This window comes from Sciurus vulgaris (genome assembly GCF_902686455.1).
Source record: "Sciurus vulgaris genome assembly, chromosome: 7".
NCBI classification, from domain to species: domain Eukaryota; kingdom Metazoa; phylum Chordata; class Mammalia; order Rodentia; family Sciuridae; genus Sciurus; species Sciurus vulgaris.
In genome coordinates this window covers 137,044,150-137,067,073 of record NC_136467.1, presented here as the reverse complement: position 1 = coordinate 137,067,073, position 22,924 = coordinate 137,044,150, and the positions used below count along the sequence as shown (strand labels likewise).

Below are 22,924 nucleotides of genomic sequence, written 5' to 3'. Positions count from 1 at the left end.
TTTAAATTGCACACCTTCCTGAATAGCATGATGAAATCTCACACCATCCCACTCCATCCTACCTAGGAAATGAATCATGCCTTTGTCCAGCATATCCACGCTGTATACACTACACCTGCCCCACAGTCACTTGACAACTGTCTCAGTTATCAGATCCTCTCTGTCACAGTATCACAGTGTTTATGTTCAAGTAATCCTTATTTTACTTAGTGGTCCCAAGTGGTACAAGAGTAGTAATGCAGGCAACTAAGTTACACCAGTAGGAAGCTGTACAATGTTTCCTTTAAGAGAAAGGTAAAAGTACAAAAGAATTTTTGAGAGAGAAACAGAAAAACTGAGAGAACACATTTGCTTAACTTTTATTAGAGATTATTGCTATAATTTTTCTATTTTGTTATTATAGTTAATCTCTTACTATGCTCAATTTATAAATTAAATATCATAGGTATGTATTTGTATCAGTCAGCTCCATTTCTGTAGCAAAATACCTGAGATAATCAAAGAAGAAAGGTTTATTTTGCCTCACAGTTTTAGAGATTTCAGTTTATGCTTCAGGCCAATGGCTGCACATGCTGGCAGGAGTGTCTATTAGAGCCAACTATTTACATCAGGGTGAACCAGGGTCCCACAACCCCTTCAAGGGCACACCCTGCATGACCTGAAGACCTCCCACTAACCACACCTCTTAGAGGTTCCACCACCTCCCAACAGCACTAAGATGGTGGCCCAGCCTTCAACACCTGGACCTGTGGGGAGCATTACAGCATGAACAGGAAAACACACAGTACGCGAGGGTCTGCACCATCTGCAGTTCAGCACCCACTGGAACTCTTGCAGCGTGGCCCCTGTGGGTAAGTACCACTGTACTCTGAGCAAAGAAAACAGCAAACCATCTTTTAGTTGCAACCTACACACACACACCTTTTCCATCCTTCAAAGGGGTATTACCTCTTGCTTTAGGCTCAGAAGTTCACCTGCATACAAGAGGTGAGCGGGGAGTTGAGGACTGGGGCAGTTCCGAGCTGGCTGAGAGTCGGCTAAGCTCCACCTCAGGTGCCTGGGGTGTAAGGGAATTTCCCTTTGGACTGTGCAGATAAAAAGCTAGATAAACAAAAGTGGGCAGTCAGTATCCTAGTTTCCAGGCCAGACCTCAGTGAGATAATGAGTAAGTGCAGGGTCAGGGTCGAGTCAGAACAGGATGAAGCTCAAATTCACAAGAGACCTAGAGGTACCAGAGCTGAACAGGGTGCAGGAGGGAGAGAGGGGATGATGATGGAGACTCCATGACGTGTGGTCAGTTTTCTGTTGCGATAACAAAATATCTGATACAATCAATTTGAAAGAGGGAAAGGTTTTCTCAGTCCATAATTGGCTGACTTCATTGTTTTGGGGCCTGTGACGAGGCAAACGGCAAGGCAGACAGCACATGATGGACCAAAGCTGTTCAACTCATGGCAGCCCAGAAGCAGAGAGGATGGGGCTAGGGGCCCAAGATCCCTTTCTTCAAGGGCACAGCCCCAAGGACCTCACTTCCTCCCACCAGGTTCCACCTTCTAAAGATTCCACTTCTTCCCAATAGTGCCACAGGCAGGCAACCAAGCTCTTAATACATGCGCCACTGGAGAACGCTGCAGATATAGACGGCAGCTCTTTGAAAGACAGAGCGCTTCTGTGGGGACCTGGGTCTCGTTTGTGGAAGGGGGCACTGTGGAGCAGATCAGACCCCTGCCAACAGCGACCCCACAGAGGCTCCCAGGGCGGACTCTACTCCACGCAGCAGCAGCATTACTCTTCCGAGTTCAGAGATGTGGCAGGCAGACAGGAGAGAACAGCCGGTGCACCTTTCCTCCCAAACACCCAGGAGTGGTTGTAGACAGAAAACAAGTGTCTTTTAACTTCACTGAAAAACAATTACCAAAACAAGATTTTTTTTTTTTTTTTTTGCGGTGCTGGGGACTGAACCCAGGGCCTTGTGCTTGCAAGGCAGGCACTCTACCAACTGAGCTATCTCCCCAGCCCAAGATTTTTTTTAATGACTCGAATCTTTTCATTTACAATATCACCAAATCTACTTCCTTCACCTAGCATGGCTCTGGAAGGTAATACAGTAAGTCCCTGATTCTTAAACCAAGTACACTCACAGAGCAGGAGACCACGGGTTCCATGAAGCCACTAACCCATGCCTCATCTTCCTCAAACAGCAACATGGGAAAGATTTGTGGAGAAGAGTTGGCCAGCACACGTTCTTAAAACATTTACTATCAGACCTCCCCCCAAAGTCTACGGAGTACATTGTAAGCATCACAACAGTTTTAGAATGACAGGCCAAGCAAACAGGTCAGGCTTGTGGTGGCCACTCACCCCTCCCCCAACCCCACCTCCAATGCCTGGTGAGAATATCTGCTCACTCTCCTCTGCTCTCAGAACTTGGGTGGCAACTGTAGAACACATACCATAGAAGTAAAATCAGTTTTGTCACTTACATACCCAAACCTTTCAAGCCATTCTTGGTAGTTCTTTCAACACATGCCTCTTCTCTGCATAGGCCTGCCCTTCCCATGCAGTGTGGAGCTCAGGACCAGCAGAAGACTGCTTCCTCAGGGCCTGGAGAGACCACCTCCAGCTGCCCTCTTTGGCAGACTTCATAAACAAACTTACTAATGTTAGTTTACCCATCTTTGGCAGATCCATCCCCGTTCCTCACCAAGCATCCTTTTTTAACCTGCTAACAAAGCCAGTTAAGTCCAAACACATTATGCCCAAAACAGTCTCCAAGGGAGAGACAGATGCGGAGCTGACCAATGTCCATGGGACGTGATGCCTTTTTTCATAAATTAAGATTGGGTTTTTCTTTTTTGGTCCCAGTTCTCATGTATACTACATAGCTGAGTTGGCCAGATTAGTTACATGTCAAAATAAGAGAGGCTTCTGTGCAGCTTTGTGAGGCTCTGAAATCTTACAGTAAACTATTGGTGAAAAATGGGTACATTTTAACCAAAGAATATTCATGACCTGCAACAAGCAAGTGCTAGGCAACTACCATCCTCTAGAAAAATGCACACAGCAGAGTCTGTTACAAATGGAAATCAGACAAAGTATAAAAACATTTCCCTAAATATACTGAAGCTAACTTCTCCAACTACTCTGCACTGTTGTTAGATGACACCCCACACACATACTGTACACCAATGGAAGCATAAAACCCATTTGTTTTTTAAATATAAAATCCATTTCAATGCTAAACTTCCAAATTCTCTTTCTAGGAACACCATTTCCTTCTTCAAAGTATTTGCATCAAATTTAGAATTCTAGTTTGCCTCTAAGACATTTTGTAGGGTATCTCCAAACAAGATAACTAAACGCATGATTCTGACAAGTAAGGTAAAACTTCAAACAATGCAGCTCTAGCCACTGTAATCACGTTCATATTTGAGCTAAAAGTCAGCAATGACTGACTGACTACTGCAGTCAAACCTTCAGACTTGGCACTAGATACACCAAAGAGCACACATGTAGTCCACCATTCCAAAAGAAAGGACCCAAGACATCACACCCAGAAAAAATAACATGTAAGCAAGTGAACACTAAAAGATAACAGTGTGAAACAAAGGGTACACTGGTCCCACAGAACTGGAGCGCGAGTTCTCCTGGCAGAGCTGTGGTCCTGAAGGAAATGGGCACTGAGGCTGGGAGGCTGGGGAGCCTCCCACTCATTGGAGAAATGAGGCTCACAGGTTCAGGAGAAGGAATGCAGGTGTGAACGACCCAGGCCAACTGAACAAGACGATCTCAAGGGAAGAAAAGAGAGAGCTGATATGCTTTAACATCAAAATTGTCACAACGAGGTCATTTTGCTTCAGAATCAACTGTTTAATAACTACGATATCCACTTTTATAAACAGTACCCATGAAATCTACTTTATACCTTAATTGCTTTTTCAATATCAGTAGGTAAATCACAAATTCCAAGTCAAGAAAGCGTCTTTAGTTTCTGGTCACAAACAAAAACAGAAACAATAATTAAAAAAAAAAAAAAAAGGTTTCCTGAGGGTCACCCACTACGAAATAACTCAATGATTAAAAAACTACAATTCTTATACTTTGCTGGGCTTGCAGGAAGCAAGAGAAATATCCAAGTGCCTTCATAATCCCCCCAACTCCACCACTCATGAAAGTGAATAAACACCAAAGGCTGAAGAGGCTAGCAACAGATCGGGTGGGAGAAACAATACCAGAATATTAGAAGTAAAACACATTAATTTTTGAAATTAAAAATGCAACAGATAAATTAAATAGCAAATTAAGCACCACTCATTTGATCTAAAACCTAGAGTGAAAGAAATACCTAGAATGCGTCTCACAAAAAGGTGGCAAAACAGAACAATAACTTTTGTACATACACAGAAAAAGGAATAAATTCAAAAATGAGAGGGAAAAATAGGAGAGGGAAATGAGGAGGAAAGCAACAGGGAGGAGTAAAGAGAAGATGCAATACATGCCAACTTGGAATTCCAAGACAGTTACAGAAAAGAGCAGCCTCTTAACACGGAACACACAAATCTTTGAAGCAGTCTTTGAAATTCAAAGAAGCACATCACCACCACGCTTATTTACAAAAAGAAAACCACAAGATAACCACTGTGGTCAAAGTAAAGAACACCAAAGTCAAAGAGGTGATCTCAAAAGCAACCAGAGACAGAAGACAGACCAGCAAAGCAACTACACTGACACTGACAAGTTCCTCAAGAATAACAGGGGTCAGAAGACAACAGAGTAGTATCTTCAAAATGCCAAATAAACTGGCTTTACAAGAAATACAATCCTATCATTCAAAAATGAGGGCCAAATAAAAAATTTCCAGATAACCAAAAAACTAGACTCTTTCATCCACAGTCTTTTACTAAAGAGATCTCTAAAAGACAAACTTAAGGGAGAAAAGGAAGTTTTGAGAAATAAGATTAATGATTAAAGAAAACTGGTAAAGATATAAGTATAAAACTAAACAACACCATCCATAAGAAATGATTTTCTATTTTATGACATAATAAGATACTGGAAAATAGTAGTAAGTTGAGGGACGAATCAGAGTTTTAAGATTCTAAAGTCCTTGTATCATCGGAAGTGATGTTAAACATTGATTCACTTTAGATTTTATTGTAATGCAATTTTAAGAACATCTGCTTTTAAACTGGAAATAGCAAACAACTTCTGAACCCAATTAGCAATGTTTTAATATGGTTTTAGGATAGACTGTGGCTAGAGCATAAATGAGCTTGACCAAAAATATCGTCAAAGTGGTGCATAAAGAGCAGACAAAGTTAAGTGTGTTGCCATGTGTCCATCAGCACAACCCACCAGAACTGGAGATCGAACTAAGGCCTCACCACTGAGCTACATTCCGAGACCGAAAGTCAACAGCTTTCAAGGGTCTCAAGAGCAATTTAATACTTGCTCTGGGATCCTAGATCCCTCTAAGAATCACAAGAAAGCTCCTGATAGTCTCAGAAAAATGTTCATAAATATCTGTACAACTTTCCATTCAAATTCAGTAGACCTTTCCCAGACTCCCTGGAGAACACGAACCCCCAGGCCTTGCCCCGCCTGAAAAGCTGAGGAGAATCGGGAAGCCAGAGATGGCAGAGTAAGAAGTTCTCCTGTGAAAAAAAGCGTGTGACAAATTAAGTGTAAAAGGACTGGCACAAGGCATGCTGAAGTAACTCACTCTTACAATGAAGTAACAGAACACTCATGCAACTCTTGCAATATTCTGAACTGCAGAAAATAATGACCACAAAAAGATGCCTAGCTAAAGCACCCACACTCCAGCAAACGTGAGGCCATACAAGACACAAACAGAACTTCAACACCCTGTGTCAACTACCCCAGGTGTTCAGTGCTCCCTTTCCTGGAATGGCTTCAGTTAATAGCCAGCAAGAGCCTCCAACAAGGGCCAGTACTGGCCCGCCACTGAGCTCCTCCTCTCCTAGGCTGCACCCCTGCTCACTCCACCTCCACTTGGAGCCTAGGTGTCCAAAACAAAGAAAGTTGGAGTCTAAAAGTTCCTAAATTCTTCCTGCATTCTATTCTTTTTTATTTGCAGTGATGGGGATTGAACTCAGGGCCTTGTGCTTGACGACAAGCACTCTACAAACTGAGCTACAGCCCCAGCCCCTTTCCCTGCATTCTAGGGGAAAAAAAAAAAAAAAAAAAGCTTCCTGAAACAGAGTTCAGTCTCCATCCAAATAGTGAAACTGCAATACAATGGTCTGGACCTAATAATCTATATTTTAAAAAGACCCCCCTGATGATCCTGTTCCACTAATGAGCACACAAAATATAAAAACTATAACTTAGGATTTACAAAAATTTGCCTGATTTGGGGACTGGCTTTGTGTATCAGACAGTCGAAACAACAAATCAGAACACTACAAATAAAGTGTTGCCTATACACCCTGAAAATGTACTCTGTAGATGTGGCTGAGTGGGTAAGCTCCCCCAAAAAAACAAACAAACAAACAAGCACGGAGCATGAGGCAATGTCAATGAATGCTTAGATACCACTATAAGAAAAGAACAAAACTTGTTCTGTACCAAGAGTAAAGTTAATTTAAATGAACAGCACATGAGATGTCTTCACACACTTGTTGAGGCAAATAAATAAATTTTCTCAGCAATTCACAAGATGAAGATCATTCGAGATAATCCAGGAAGTTTCAAAGCACACATACACATTTGACTTCACTGACCCACAACTCAATTCTAGAAGCCAAATAACTCACCTCTACCCGATTCTGGTGATCACAACACCAAGGTTATTGTTTTTCACTGTATGAATGTATTTTTCTTGGTGCTACTTCACTGGTACAACCATATGCACATACAATTTCCAACTTTGTCATAAATACAAACATGTACATCTGCATGTACACACAACCTGTCCATTTGCATGGTATATTCGCCATACTCAAAAGCTGTGGATAGTTTCCCCCTTATACTTGGAGTGGCGGGTGGGGGACACCATGCTTTGTAAAATTTAAAGTGTGCCTGCTAGTCAGTCATAGATATGAAACATTCAATAGTTTAATTTTGCTCATAACTAATAAATATTATGAACCAAAATAAAATGAAATGCCGCCAGCAACATTATTTAAAAAAGAAATAAAGAAACCCACTACTAACATGCCTAGTATATTTGACCACTGGATAAAGTAAGGTCCTCTTTATCTCAGTTTTCTTTGGGGATATAATCAATTTAGTGGCACTTTGATATGAAATCCCAACTCTCAAAGAAGAAAAATAGGAGTGAAAGTTGGGTGATTTGTTTGGTTTTTGTTCTTCTCTAAGAATGCAAGAAGAGCTGGGCGTAGTGGCACACGCCTATAATCCCAGCAGCTCGGAAGGGCGAGGCTCCAGGAAAATCACAAGTTCAAAGCCAGCCTCAGCAACTTAGTGAGGCCCTAAGCCATTTAGTGAGACCCTGCCTCAAAATAAAAAATAAGAAAGGCTGGAGATATTGCTCAGTGGTTAAAGTACCCCTTGGTTTAATTCCCAGTACAAAAAAGAAAAAAAAAAACCCACGCGTTCGATGTGGCATTTCCTCCAGTTTCACTTCTGCCAGGCCCCGTAAGACCCCTGGCCGGACTGACTGAGCCCCATCTCCAGGCTCCCTCAGCCCGACCAATCACTCCCTGCCTCTGGGGCTCTCACATCAACTGACTGCTCCCTGCCGCCAGGACCCCCAGACCAACTGACTGCGCCCTATCACCGGGACCCCAGATCAACTGATTGCACCCAGCCTCCAGGATCCCGCAACCACACCAGACACACCGGACCTCCAGGACCCCTGTCTGACCAACCGCATCCTGCCTCCAGGACCTCCAGCTGACCACGTCCACCTCTGAGCTGCAGCTCCCCAATTACCAACACATTTCGAAGCCAGAGCAGCCATCTTAGATAATCCTGGAAGCCTGAGCTCCGATCTTTAGGTGGGGCAAATCCCATCCTGAGACGCCTGCTGGAGACTTGAAGCTCACTGTCAGGGGCTATTTGGTCTTGGATTGCGTAGTGTCTGAATTGGGCACTGCTAATATTGATCTCCCCATAAAGAAAGGGTTTTGGAAACCTGTAGGGCCACTATAAGCCTATAGGGGGAAATCTGCAATACCCCAGATCTGTACTGCTAGAGGGGAAGATACATGAACAACATGAAAAAAACAAGGGAAGAAAATGATCCAAACAAATCCAGATTCTATAGTAATAGAATCCAATGACAGTATGTTAGAAGAAATGTCAGAAAAGGACTTCAGATTATACATGATTAACATGATCCACGAAGCAAAGGATTGAGATAAGAGAGCAAATGTAGGCAATGAATGATAATACCAATAAGCTGAAAGAGCACCTGCAGGAAGCAAAAGATCATTTCAACAAAGAGAGATTCTCAAAAAAAAAAAAAAAAAAAAAAAAAGGAAATCCTTGAAATGAAGGAAACAATAAACCAAATAAAAAACTCAATGGAAAGCATCACCAAAAGACTAGACCACTTGGAAGACAGAACCTCAGACCATGAAGACAAAATATTTAATCTTGAAAATAAAGTTGCCCAAACAGAGAAGATGGTAAGAAATCATGAACATAATCTCCAAGAACTATGGGACATCATGAAAAGACCAAATTTAAGAATTATTGGGATTGAGGAAGGCACAGAGATACAAACCAAAGGAATGAACAACCTATTCAATGAAATAATAGCAGAAAATTTCCCAAACCTGAAGAATGAAATGGAAAATCAAATACAAGAGGTTTGCAGAACACCAAATGCACAAAATCACAACAAATCCACACAAAGGCACATTATAATGAAAATGCCTAACATTCAAAATAAAGATAGGATTTTGAAGGCCACGAGAGAAAAGCATCAGATTACATATAAGGGGAGACCAAGACGGATAGCAGCAGACTTCGCAGCCCAGACTCTAAAAGCTAGAAGGGCCTGGAACAACATATTTCAAGCTCTGAGAGAACATGGTTGCCAAACAAGAATCCTATACCCAGCAAAAATAACCTTCAGATTTGAATATGAAATAAAATCCTTCCATGATAAACAAAAGTTAAAAGAATTTACAAATAGAAAGCCTGTGCTACAGAATGTTCTCAACAAAATATTCCATGAGGAGGAAATGAAAAACAACAATGGAGGTCAGCAAAGGGAGGAACTACCTTAGAGAAAAACCACTCAAAGGAGAAACCAAGCCAACTTAAAAACCAAAAATAAGCCAAAAGACTGGGAATACAAGTCATATCTCAATAATAACCCTGAACATTAATGGCCTAAACTCATCAATCAAAAGACACAGACTGGCAGATTGGATTAAAAAGAAAGACCCAACAATATGCTGCCTGCAAGAGACTCATCTCATAGAAAAAGACATCCACAGACTAAAGGTGAAAGGATGGGAAAAACCTACCACGCACATGGACTCAGTAAAAAAGCGGGGGTTTCTATCCTTATATCAGATAAAGTGGACTTCAAGCCAAAGTTAGTCAGAAGGGATAAAAAAGGACATTTCATACTGCTTAAGGGAACCATAAATCAGGAAGACATAACGATAGTAAATATTTATACCCCAAACAATGGTGCATCCCTGTACACCAAACAAATCCTTCTCAATTTCAGGAATTACATAGACCACAACGCAGTAATTCTGGGTGACTTTAACACACCGCTGTCACCACTAGATAGATCTTCCAAACAAAATCCAACCAAAGAAACCATAGAACTCAATAACACAATCAATAACCTCGATTAAGAGACATATATAAAATATTCCATCCATCAACAAGTGAATTCACTTTCTTCTCAGCAGCACATGGAACCTTCTCGAAAACAGACCATATGTTATGCCACAAAGCAGCCCTTAGGAAATGCAAAAAAATAGAGATACTGCCTTGTGTTCTATCAGATCACAATGGACTGAGAATAGAAATCAATGACAAAATAAAAAACAGAAATTACTCCAACACCTGGAGACTAAATAATATGCTATTGAAGGAAACATGGATAACAAAAAACATCAGGGAGGAGATAAAAAAATTATTAGAGGTCAATGAGAATGACGATACAACATATCAAAATCTCTGGGACACTATGAAAGTAGTACTAAGAGGAAAATTCATTGCATGGAGTGCATTCCAGAAAAGAATGAAAAGTCAACAACTAAATGACCTAACATTACAGCTCAAAGCCCTAGAAAAAGAAGAACAGAATAACAGCAAAAGTAGTAGAAGACAGGAAATAATTAAAATCAGAGCTGAAATCATCGAAATTGAAACAAATGAAACAATTCAAAAAATTGACAAAAAGTTGGTTCTTTGAGAAAGTAAAAGAAATAGACAAACCCTTAGCCACACTAACGAAAAGGAGAGAGAAAACTCAAATTACTAAAATTCGTGATGAAAAAGGAAATATCACGACAGACACCACTGAGATACAGAACATAATGAGAAGCTACTTTGAAAATCTGTAGTCCAACAAAATAGAAACTACAGAAGACACTGACAAATTTCTAGAGACATATGCTCCTCCCAAACTGAACCAGGAGGACATACACAATTTAAACAGATCAATATCAAGCAATGAAATAGAAGAAGCCATTAAAAATCTACCATCCAAGAAAAGCCCAGGACCAAACGGATTCTCAGCCGAATTCTACAAGACCTTCAAAGAAGAACTCATTCCAATACTTCTCAAAGTATTCCAGGAAATAGAAAAGGAGGGTACCCTACCAAATTCATTCTATGAAGCTAATATCACCCTCATACCCAAACCAGGCAAAGACACATCAAGGAAAGAAAATTTTAGACCAATATCCTTGATGAATATAGATGCAAGGATCCTTAACAAAATATTGGCAAACCGTATCCAAAACATATTAAGAAAATTGTGCACCACGATCAAGTGGGGTTCATCCCTGGAATGCAAGGATGGTTTAACATTCATAAATCAATAAACATAATCCATCATGTCAACAGACTTACGGATAAGAATCATAGGGCTGTTTCAATTGATGCAGAAAAAGCGTTCGACGAAATACAACACCGCTTCATGCTCGAAACACTAGAAAAAATAGGGATAGTAGAAACATACCTGAACATTGTAAAGGCTATTTATGCTATTTATTAAGCCCATGGCCAACATCATTCTTAATGGAGAAAAACTGAAACCATTCCCTTTAAAAACGGGAACAAGACAGGGATGTCCTCTTTTACCATTTCTATTCAACATTGTCCTTGAAACTCTAGCCAGAGCAATTAGGCAGACCAAAGAAATTAAAGGGATACGAATAGGAAAAGAGGAACTTAAGCTGTCACTATTTGTGGATGACATGATTCTGTATTTAGAGGATCCAAAAACCTCCTCCAGAAAACTTCTAGACCTCATCAATGAATTCAGCAAAATAGCAGGCTATAAAATCAACACGCATAAATCTAAAGCATTTTTATATGCAAGCGACGAACAGCTGAAAGGGAAATGAGGAAAACAACTCCATTTGCAATAGCCTCAAAAAAAAAAAAAAATAAAATACTTGGGAATCAATCCAACAAAAGAGGTAAAAGATCTCTACAATGAAAACTACAAAACAGTGAAGAAAGAAATTGAGGAAGACCTTAGAAGATGGAAAGATACCCCATGTTCTTGGATAAGCAGAATTAATATTGTCAAAATGGCCATACTACCAAAAGTGCTATACAGATTCAATGCAATTCCAATTAAAATCCCAATGACGTACCTTACAGAAATAGAGCAAGCAATCATGAAATTCATCTGGAAGAATAAGAAACCCAGAATAGCTAAAGCAATCCTTAGCAGGAAGAGTGAAGCATGGGGTATCACAATACCAGAACTTCAACTATATTACAAAGCAATTCTAACTAAAACAGCATGGTATTGGCACCAAAATAGACAGGTGAATCAATGGTACAGAATAGAGGACACGGACACAAACCCAAATAAATACAATTTTCTCATACTAGACAAAGGTGCCAAAAAAATGCAATGGAGAAAAGACAGCCTCTTCAACAAATGGTGCTGGGAAAACTGGAAATCCATATGCAACAGAATGAAACTAAACCCCTATTTCTCACCCTGCACAAAAATCAACTCAAAATGGATCAAGGACCTTGGAATCAGACCAAATCTTCACCTTGTTGGCTTAGGATCAGACTTCCTTAACAGGACTCCCATAGCACAAGAAATAAAAGCAAGAATCAATAACTGGGATAGATTCAAACTAAATAGCTTTCTCTCAGCAAAGGAAACTATCAGCAATGTGAAGAGAGAGCCTACAGAGTGGGAGAATATCTTTGCAACTCATACTTCAGACAGAGCACTAATTTCCAGAATCTATAAAGAACTCAAAAAACTCTACACCAAGAATACAAATAACCCAATCAACAAATGGGCTAAGGATATGAACAGGTGCTTCACAGAAGAAGATCTACAAGCAATCAACAAACATATGAAAAAATGCTCACCATCTTTAGTAATAAGAGAAATGCAAATCAAAACTACACTAAGATTCCATCTCACCCCAATTAGAATGGCGATTATCAAGAATACAAGCAACAAGAGGTGTTGGTGAGGATGTGGGAAAAAAGGTACACTCATATATTGCTGGTGGGGCTGCAAATTAGTGCAGCCACTCTAGAAAGCAGTGTGGAGTTCCTTAGAAAACTTGGAATGGAACCACCATTTGACCCAGCTATCCCACTCCTCGGCCTATACCAAAAGGACTTAAACTCAGCATACTACAGAGATACAGCCACATCAATGTTCATAGCGGCTCAATTCACAATAGCCCGACTATAGAACCAACCTAGATGTCCTTCAATTGATGAATGGATAAAGAAACTGTGGTATATATATATATATATATATATATATATATACATACATACATACATACAGGTATATATATATATATATATACACACACACACACAATGGAATATTACTCAGCTATAAAGAATAATAAAATTATGGCATTTGCAGGCAAATGAATGAAATTGGAGAATATCATGCTAAGTGAGATAAGCCAATCTCAAAAATCCAAAGGGCGAATGTTCTCACTGATAAGTGGATGACAACACATAATGGGGGGGTGGGAGGGCGGCAAGAATGGAGGAAGGAGGGACTGTATAGAGGGAAAAGAAGGGTGGGAGGGATGGGGGGGAGGAAAAAATAACAGAATGAATCAAACATCATTACCCTATGTAAATGTATGATTATGCAAATGGTATGCTGTTACTCCATGTACAAACAGAAACAACATGTATCCCATTTGTTTACAATAAAAATAAATTTTAAAAAAAGTAAAAATTGTATTTTAAAAGAGATGTAAGAAGATAAAGATGTTCCATTGGTTGAAGTAATCACTCCACAACTGGTCACAGCATTTTGTCAACTATAAACTGCAGTCACATGGCAATGTCGTGTAGCCTCACCAATCTTCAGTCATCGTCGTACTCATTTTAGCAGTGGCAAAGCTCAGGGGGTTAGCAACCTATGACCTGCAGGCCCAAACCAGCCCACTGGCTGTCTTTGTGGAACCCGTGAGTTGAGAACAATTTTGACATTTTTAAGTGGGGAGAAAAGGAGCATTTCATGACACATAAAAATTAAGTTCTAACTTACAGTGTCAATTTATGGCTGTACTTCTGCACTGACAGCATAGCCAAGTAGCTACAGAGAAGATGTATGGCCTGCAAAGACTACAACACTGCCTATCAGGTCCTTGACATAAAGAATGTGACCTAAGGGTGCCTGGTAATGGACATACAATACACAAAGGAACAAACTGTGACATCAAAAATTTAAAATATGGAGATGGGCATGGTGGCTCATGACTGTAAATCCTAGCAACTTGGGAGGTAGAGGCAGGAGGATCCCAAGTTTGAGACCAGACTCGACTACTTAGTGAGAGAGACCCTGTCTCAAATAAAAAATGAAAAAAAAAAAAGGGGGAGGGGGGGTGCAGTGGCTCGCACCTGTCCCAGGGACTTGGGAGGCTGAGGCAGGAAGATCACAAGTTTGAGGACAGAATCAGCAACTTAGTAAGGCACTTGGCAACTTAACGGGATGATTAATTAATTAATTAATTTTTTAAATGGGCTGGGGATGTAGCTTAGTGGTAAAGCACCCCTGGGTGCAAACCCCAGTACGATAAATAAGTAAGCAAGTAAATAAATAAATAAATGACTGGGGTGTGGCTCAGTGGTAGAGTATCCCTGGGTTCGATCCCTAGTACCAAAAAAATTTTTTTAAATCTAAATACGGGATAGGGAGTAAAAGTGTACTCTCTTTTGAGCAAAATTAAGTTGCTATATTGGCTTAAAATAACCTATCATGCTGGTGGTATAGGCTCAGTAATAAAGCCTCTGGCCCAGCATGTATAAGGCCCTGGGTTCAAACCCTAACTGGAAGAAGAATATCTGAAAATAACCTGCTATAAATATAAAATGCTTTTTATATGTTCATGGTAACCACAAAGTGAAAACTTATAATCAATAGGGGGAAAAAGCAATGAATCAAAACATAGAAAATCACTTAAACACAAAGACACTAAAAGAAAAAAGGGTCCATACATAACAAGAGAACAATTACTGAAAAGATATGAGTAAGTCTTAACCCTCAATAATTACCTTGAATGCAAATAGATCGAACTCTCCAACAGAAAGGCAGAGTGGCTGAGTGAATTAAAAAAAAAAAAAAGTGCAACTACAAGTGCTCCCTGATTTACTACGGAGTTAAGTCCTGATAAACTCATTTTAGGTTGAAAATATTGTTTAGTCTAAAATGTATCCAACACACCTAACCTGCAGAACATCAAGGCTTACAACAGCGCGCTGCAGAGCGAGGATGCGGGGCTCAGGCAACTGTGGCTCGCGGCCCTGCCCCACGTGGCGAGAGGTCCATACCACACACCACAGCCCGGGAAAAATCCAGATTCAAAATACAAAGTACAGTTTCCACTGAATGTGTGCAGTTTGGGCACCATTGTAAAGTCAAAAGATCTTGAATCAAACCACCATAAGTCGGGCCACGTTGCTCACAAGGGACTCACCTGGCATATAAAGACAGACTTGAAAGTAAAGGGATGGAAAAAGACAGCCCCTGCAAATGGAAACCAAAAGAAAGCAGGAGCATCTATGCTTCTATCAGATGAAGTAGACTTTAAATCAAACCTGTAAAAAGCAACCAAAAAGGACATTATGTAATTATGTAAGTTCAGCAAGGATGTAACAATTATGAGTACATATAAGACAAATGTTAGCCGATCTGAAGGGAGAAACAGGCTGCAATACAAGAGTAGTAGGGTACTTCAACAGCCCCACTTTCAGCAACAGACAGAACATCAACAAGGCAACACTGGACTTAAACCAAGGCAACAGCACACGTCAGACCGAAGGGACCTAACAGACACATATGGAACATTCCATTCAACATCAACAGAATACAGATTCCTCCCAACTGCACACGAACATTCTCCAGGCCAGATCATACAGGAGAGCCCACAAAGAAGTCTTAACAATTAAGAAAACTGAAACCGTAGTATGCACCTTCCCTGAACTCAATGGTCTAAAACTGGTAACAATTAACAGGAGAAACTTCAGAAAATTCACAAATACATGAAAATTAAACGTGCTCCTAAATAACCAATGGGGAAATCAGGAAATTTTAAAATTTGGGACAAAAATGGAAACAACAAAACCTCTGGAATTCAGTAAAAGCAGTTTCAAGAGGGAAGTGTAAAAGCAATAAATACACATCAAAAAAGACCTTAAACAAGACCAAATCTTGTACCTCAACAAACCAGAGAAACAAGAACAAAAATCAGTAAGACTAAGGAAACAATAAAGATCACAACAGAAATAAACAAAATTGAAACTAGAAAAATAGAAGAGATTGATGAAACAATGAATTGACTTTGGAAAATATAAACCAAATCAACAAACATTCAGACTAAGAAAGAGGAAATATTTAAAATAAATAAGATCAGAGGTTAAAAAAAAAGAAAAGGAAACATTACAACAGATACAAAGAAATACAAAAGATCCTACAAAAACTACTAAAATTACATGTCAACAAACTGGATAACCTAGAAGAAACAACTTCCTGGAGTCATACAGATTACTGGATTTGAAACAGAAAATCTGAACAGACGAAATAAAAACATTGATTGAATCAGTACAAAAGTCTCCCATCAGAGCAAAGCTCACAACCTGAGGCTTCATATCTAAATTCTACCAAACATTTAAAAAAGAACAAACATTACCTTCTCAAATCCTTCCAAAAAACTGAAAAGGAGGAAATGCTTCCCAACTCACATGATGAGCATTGCCCTGACATCAAAAACACAAGAAAGAAACCAAAGTACAGGCTTATTTCCCTGATGAAAACAGATATAAAAATCCACAACGAAATATTAGCAAATCCAATTTGACAGCCAATGAATATCCACCACAATCAAGTGGGATTCATCCCAGGATACGAGGATGGTTTGACATACAATGATACAGCACATTAACAGAAAGGACAAAAACTGTGTGATCATTTCAACAGATGAAGAAAAAGCATTCAACAAAATTCAAAATTCCTTCATGACAAAAACCCTCAACAAATTAAGGAATGCACCTCCACACAATCAACAGCTAACATCGCACGGAACGGAGAAAACATGCAAGCTTTTCCTCCAAGATCTGGAACAAGACAAGGATGCCCACTGTCGTCTTCTACCCAATACAGTACTGAAATCCTAGCCAGAGCATTTAGACAAGAAAAATAAAGGGCTTCCAAATTGGAATGTCCCAGTTTGCCGACAACGTGATTCTTGCTTTTTTGGGGGGTGGCAGGAAGAGGAGGGTGGTTCAGGGTGGTAGGATGCTGGGGATTGAGCCCAGGGGATCTTAACCACTGAGTTACATCCCCAGTCCAGTCTTTTTTTTCCCCCTCAGCCTTCCAAGTCTCTGGGACTACAGGTACATGCCACAATGCCAAGACAGTATATACATAGAACCCTAAAGACTCACCCAAATAACCATCAGGATTAAATCTAGTAAAGTTGCAGGATACAAAGTCAAACTAACAAGAATCAGTAATGTTTCTATGCACTAACAACAAACTATTTGCAAAAGAAAACAATCAGACAATCTCATTTATAATAACTACAATAACAAAATACTTAGGAATAAACTTAAAAAGGTGAAAGATTTCTATTGGAAACTGCAAAACACTGGTGAAAGAAATGAAAGAATGAAATGGAAAAATATCCTATGTTCATGAATTGAAAGCAATAATATTATTAAAATGTCCACACCACCCAAAGTGAGCTAAATAAAGATTCAATATAATCGCCATCAAAATATCAATAGCACTCTTCTTCACAGAAACAGAAAAGGCAATCCTAATATCTACCTGGAACCACAAAAGATTCCAAATAACCAAAGCACTCTTGGGCAAACAGAACAAAGCTGGAGGTATCACACTACCTGACTTCAAAATATATTGCAAAATTACAGTAAACAAAAGTACAAGGTACTGGCATAAAAAGATACAAACAGGACAAAATGGAAAGCTCAGAAACAAATTTTAACATCTATAGTCAGCTGATATTCAACAAAGGTGCTGAGAACATACAATGAGGAAAGGACAGTATCTTCAAAAATGGTGCTGGGAAAACTGGATGTCTACACACAGGAGAATGATATTTGACCCTTCCTCTCACCATATTCAAAAACCAACTCAAATGAACTAAAGAGTTAAATGTAAGACCCAAAACTATAAAACTACTAGGAGAAAACACAGGAAGAAAGCTCTAAGACACTTTTCTGTGCAATGATTTTTTTTTTATATGACCTCAAAAACATAAGCAACAAAAACAAAAATAGACAAATGTTACTACACAAACTAAGAAGTTTCTTCACAGCAAAGGAACCTATCAACAAAACAAAGAGAAAATCTACAGAATGGAAGAAAATACTTGTAAACTGTACATCTGTTAAGAGACTAATAATCAAAATACTTAAGAACTCAACAGCAGAGGGGGGAACCTATTAAGAAATGAACAGGGCTGGGGATATAGATCAGTTGGTAGAGTGCTTGCCTCACAAGCACAAAGCCCTGGGTTTGATCCCCAACAACACACACACACACCCCCCAAAAAAAAAAAAAGAAAGAAATGAACAAAAGACCTGAATAAACATTTCTCAAAAGGCACACAAAAGGCCAACAGTAATATCAGGAATATTCAATATCAGTAAGTATCAGGGAAATGCAAATCAATACAATGAAATTCCTGTTATAATGGCTATAAAAAAATAAAAATAAAAAATAACCACTAACAAAGATGTGGAGACAAAGGAACTTTAGCACCCTGCTAGTAGGAACATAAATTAGTACGACTTTGTTAAAAACTGTATGCAGGTTCCTCAACAAATTAAAAACAGAACTACCACATGATCTAGCAATCCCTTTATTGGGTAGGTAACCAAAGGAAACAAAATCAGTATTGAAGAAACATCTGAACTTCCATGTTTATTACAGCACTATTGACCATAACAAGATATGGACCAAACCTGAGTCCAGCAATGAGGGAAGAATATATGGTCTCTGTACTCAGAGGAATACCATTCAGCCATAAAAAAAAAGGAGGGGGAGGAGAAGGGGGGGAGAGGGAGGGGAGGGGGAGGGAGGAGAAGGGGAGGGGGAGGAGAAGGGGAGGGGGAGGAGAAGGGGAGGGGAGAGGGAGGGAGGAGGAGGAGGGGGAGGAGGGGGAGGAGGAGGAGGAGAAGAAATTCTGTCATTTGTGACAACACAGATGAAACTGGAGTCACTATGTTAAGAAAATAAGCCAGGCACAGAAAGACAGTACAACATGAACTCACTCATTTGTGGAATCTAAAAAGGCTGATCTCAGAAACTCAGGACAGGACAGTGGTGAGGCTAGAGAAGTTAGTGATGGGTAGGTTGAGGGGATGATGGTGGAAGGATACATAATTATAGTCGGATAGGAGGACTAAGTTCAAGGGATCTATTATACAGCAATGGTGACTACAGTTAATGATGACATACTGTATTATTAAAAAAATGCTAAGAGTAGAGATTAACTTCTCACTACAAAAATAATGGAGTGACAGTTTTATTAACTAGCTAGATTTAGTTATTCCACAATGATTTAACTATTCCACAATGCATATATAGCTCAAAACATTATGTTGTACATAATAAAAACATACAATTTTATATGTTAATTTAAAAAAGAAAGTAAGTTTTTAAATTTAAAATAAAAGGTGCTTGCTTGGTCTTTTTGTGAAAGATATGAAGTTCCGATCCATACTGAACCAAAAACCTGTTTTCCCCTCACTGCTGCCAACACAGGAGGTCAAGCTATTCTGTCCTTCAACTAAGAAGAGCACTTCAAATTTTGCAAGACTGATGAACCCCCAACTTTTCCAGGACCTGTTATCTTTTTTTTTTTTCTCACAAGCATAGTTTCAATAACCACTTAAATACTTCTTTAGGATATATTATCACATACCAGGGCTCACACTAAGTGTTGGAGATAGTTATTTCCTTTTGGGTGGAAAGACAAAACCTTAGCAGTTGTTAGCTACCCATCCTTCTACCATACTTAAAGACTTTGCATTCCCTCATTTGTCAACATTCCCTTAGGTCTGTGAAACCTCAGGCCAAACAGGAAACTTATTTCCATCTGGGAACAACTGGGAAAAAACATGGCAACTCTGTCCCTTGACCTATCCAGAAAAGTACCTTGGTGTTCTTCCCAGCCTGTTAGACCATAGTGTTCACTTACAGTTGCATATCATCACTGACTCGCAAATAAGACTGCCCTGACCAAAACAATATGACTCTATGACTTTAGAAACAAAAAGAGGCCTCAGTGAGGAAATACAATACAATAATAACCTCAGTTACAATACAATAACAGTTAACTTACTAAGTGCTTGCAGTGGAAATCACAGGATATACTTCAAGTATTTTCTCATTTAAACTTCACAACTCTATAAGGGAAGCATTGATCCCAATTTCAGAGAGGAGGAAACAGGGCATTCAGGGCTAATTTATCCAAGGAACAGCGGTGAATTCAATAGCTAGCCAACTGGCTCTCACTCCCAGTTCTCAACTAAGCAAAACTTTTAGTATAGTCACAATGCTCACTACAAGAAGTTAGAACTAACAGCCTAAAAGATAGGGACCGCCAGGCATTTACTACACATATCATCTTTCCCCCCCAAAAAAAACCAACAAAATAAAATCCAGAACCAAAAGTTCAACTGTGCAGACGTATCATTTCCTTGCAATGTACTTATTTCTTCCCCAATGGATGCTCCTTGAGGGCGTGAACATTCACGCACCTCCATCTCTCCCTACCGAACCTCCATCTGGCACTCAATAAACATGCTGAATGAACACAAAACAGTACAAATTGTTACTTATAATTTCTGCCAGAAAAATCATGAGTAGAAAACTTGAAGGTAGAGAATAAACAAAGAAATGAAATTCATAAAGCAGCACTAGTGGTGAATATGTTGTCTTCAGATTCATGTCTTAAACACAGATACAACTTACGTATAAGGTGCTACTCTCATCCAAACACTAATGGGAGTGATTACATGAGAGAAAAAAAGAAGCAGTGAAGTCACCATGGGGTACCCCAACAAGAAGTGCATACAGAAGTGATCTAATACAGAAAGTAAAATCCCTCCTACTTCATCCTATGTACTTTCCCACTGCAGAAAGTCGCTAGTAAAACCTCAAGCATGCATCCTAGACTCTACTCTGGGCCTTCCCCACACAAAACACGTATCCTTCCTAGAAGAAAGCTTCTTGGGAACAGATTATCCTCAAACGATCTAAGATAGCATTTTGAATCCAATAGGACATAACTAATGTGTAAAATCGTAGAAAAGAATGGAACATTTTCAATACCAGTCAAGGCACACTGACCACATACAATATAAGGACAGGCAACAACCTACTGTTTAGTCTACAGAAGGCAGCCTCCTCTGGATAACTTTACAAACACTTGCTTTTTGTGTTTAGCAACAAAAAAGTTGCTAAAGACTATCACGGTCAACAAAGCTCCATTCCAAGTCAATAGCAAATACATACAGAAGACACCACCTTGGAAGGATCACTTTAGGGCCAAGGGACTCTACATATTATAGATGCTTACACCCAGGTCCCTAAACACCAGGTCCCTAAAAGCACCATAAAGGTGATTCTAGAGAGTCTCCAAAAATCTTAAGGTTCTTAAAAAGACGCATTTATAAATACACGTGAAGCAGGAGAACCATCTATCCAAAAGAACGGAATGCTTTCCACGCTTCTGTAGTCTCAGCAAGTCTACTTTGAACTACATCAAGAAGTTATATCAAGACACACAAAACATACCCAAAGATCCAAACTGATAACTCTCAAACTTGAAGTTGAAGCTGGCAAACCCACCACCCATAACTTTTCGTTCTGATTGTACCCCCTTCTTACTTGCAACTGCGGCGACGGTGTATCGGCGTTAAATTTAAATTTCCTGGCTCTGGCCACAATGCTAACCTAATTAAAGCATGTGGTCACCGTTTAGCATTTTCGGTGCGATATTTTGCATCGCTTTAGTTAGCAGCAGAGTCGAGACAGATGCCTTGGTCCTCCTGCCCCCCACATCAGAGACAAAACCCTCTCCCAAATGCTTTATTAAATGGACAGGGAAAACACCACCACCCTCCGTGCGCCGCCCACAGACCCCGCCAAGCGCCAACAGGGGCTTCACTCCCATTGCCCACGCCAGCAACACTTTGGGCTCAGTCTAAGCAAGTCACTTATGTCAGCGCTACTTCCCCGTGGCCGGGACCCCTCTCCGGCCCGACAACTCCGGGAGCCCCCACCCGCCCGCGGGCCCCTCGGAGCAGCGTGGCGCGGGGTCCCCTTCGCACACATTTCCCGTCCAGCAAACTGCGGCCGCGGCGGGGGAGGGGCCGCGGCGGGCGCCGGCGGCGGAGCGGGGCCGTCGGGCTGGCAGCGGCCGGGCCGGGGAGGGGCAGCTCGGCGGTGACGGGGGGCGGCCCGAGGGTCCGGGGGGAGGGGAGGTACCTCGTACAGCTCCTCGGAAGCCATGGTGGGCGGCGGAGTTGCGGGCGCGCGGGCGGGCGCGGCACCGGGCGGCCGACACTTTGTTTCAGTTGGGTCCCTGCGTGGCCTGCGCTTCCTGCTCCCGCTGCCGGCGCCGGGCGCTGTGCACGGACGAGCCTCTCCACTCCGCGGCCAGTGCGGGCCGGCGGCGGCGGCGGCGGGGTTGTGCGCAGGAGCAGCTGCGCAACGCGCCCTGGGCGCCCCGCGCTCACTCCCCGGCGGGCCGGCTAGGGCTCGGGCTCGGGCTCATCGCGCCCCGCCGCGGGGCCGGGCGGGCTGAAGCGGGCGCGGCAGCGGTGCAGGCGGCGCGGCCGGATCCGCGGCTCCCCCTCTCCGGTGTAGTGCAAAAAGCTTCCTACTTGCGACCAAAAAACCTGCCCTGGCTACTGAGCATGCCCAGTGCGGCCACCCGGCCCGGCGGAGCCGCGCTCCCGCGCTCCGGGTTTTCGGGCCGCCCTGGCGGGAGGGGCCGGGAGGCGGCGGGGCGGGGCGGGCGAGGGGAGCAGTGGGCTCCGTTCCGGGCCTGGGCGGGCGGGCTGGCGGACGGCCGGGAGCGAGCCGGCAGGAAGGGGAGGAGCCGGCGTGGTGGGCGGGGCCCAAGAGAGCGGTGGGCGTGGCAAGGCTGTGGGCGGGGCTCTGGCTTCCCCGAGTCGGGCTGGCGGGGGTCGGCCCAGCGGTGGCACCGCCCACCGACCAGCCTAGACGTGGGTGCTAGCTGGC

At 41.4% G+C, this 22,924-nt stretch overlaps 1 protein-coding gene across 1 annotated transcript in view; it reads right to left on the bottom strand.

Annotated features, from left to right (window-relative positions):
- The window catches only part of CDYL (chromodomain Y like), a 182,802-nt gene extending 160,150 nt beyond the window's left edge, over positions 1 to 22,652 (bottom strand). Inside the window, exon 1 of the mRNA XM_079146396.1 lies at positions 22,166 to 22,652. Within this exon, the coding sequence (XP_079002522.1) occupies positions 22,166 to 22,189 (24 nt within the window). The 5' untranslated portion in view covers positions 22,190 to 22,652. The remainder of the gene's footprint in view (positions 1 to 22,165) is intronic.
- Between the last annotated feature and the right edge of the window lie 272 nt (positions 22,653 to 22,924).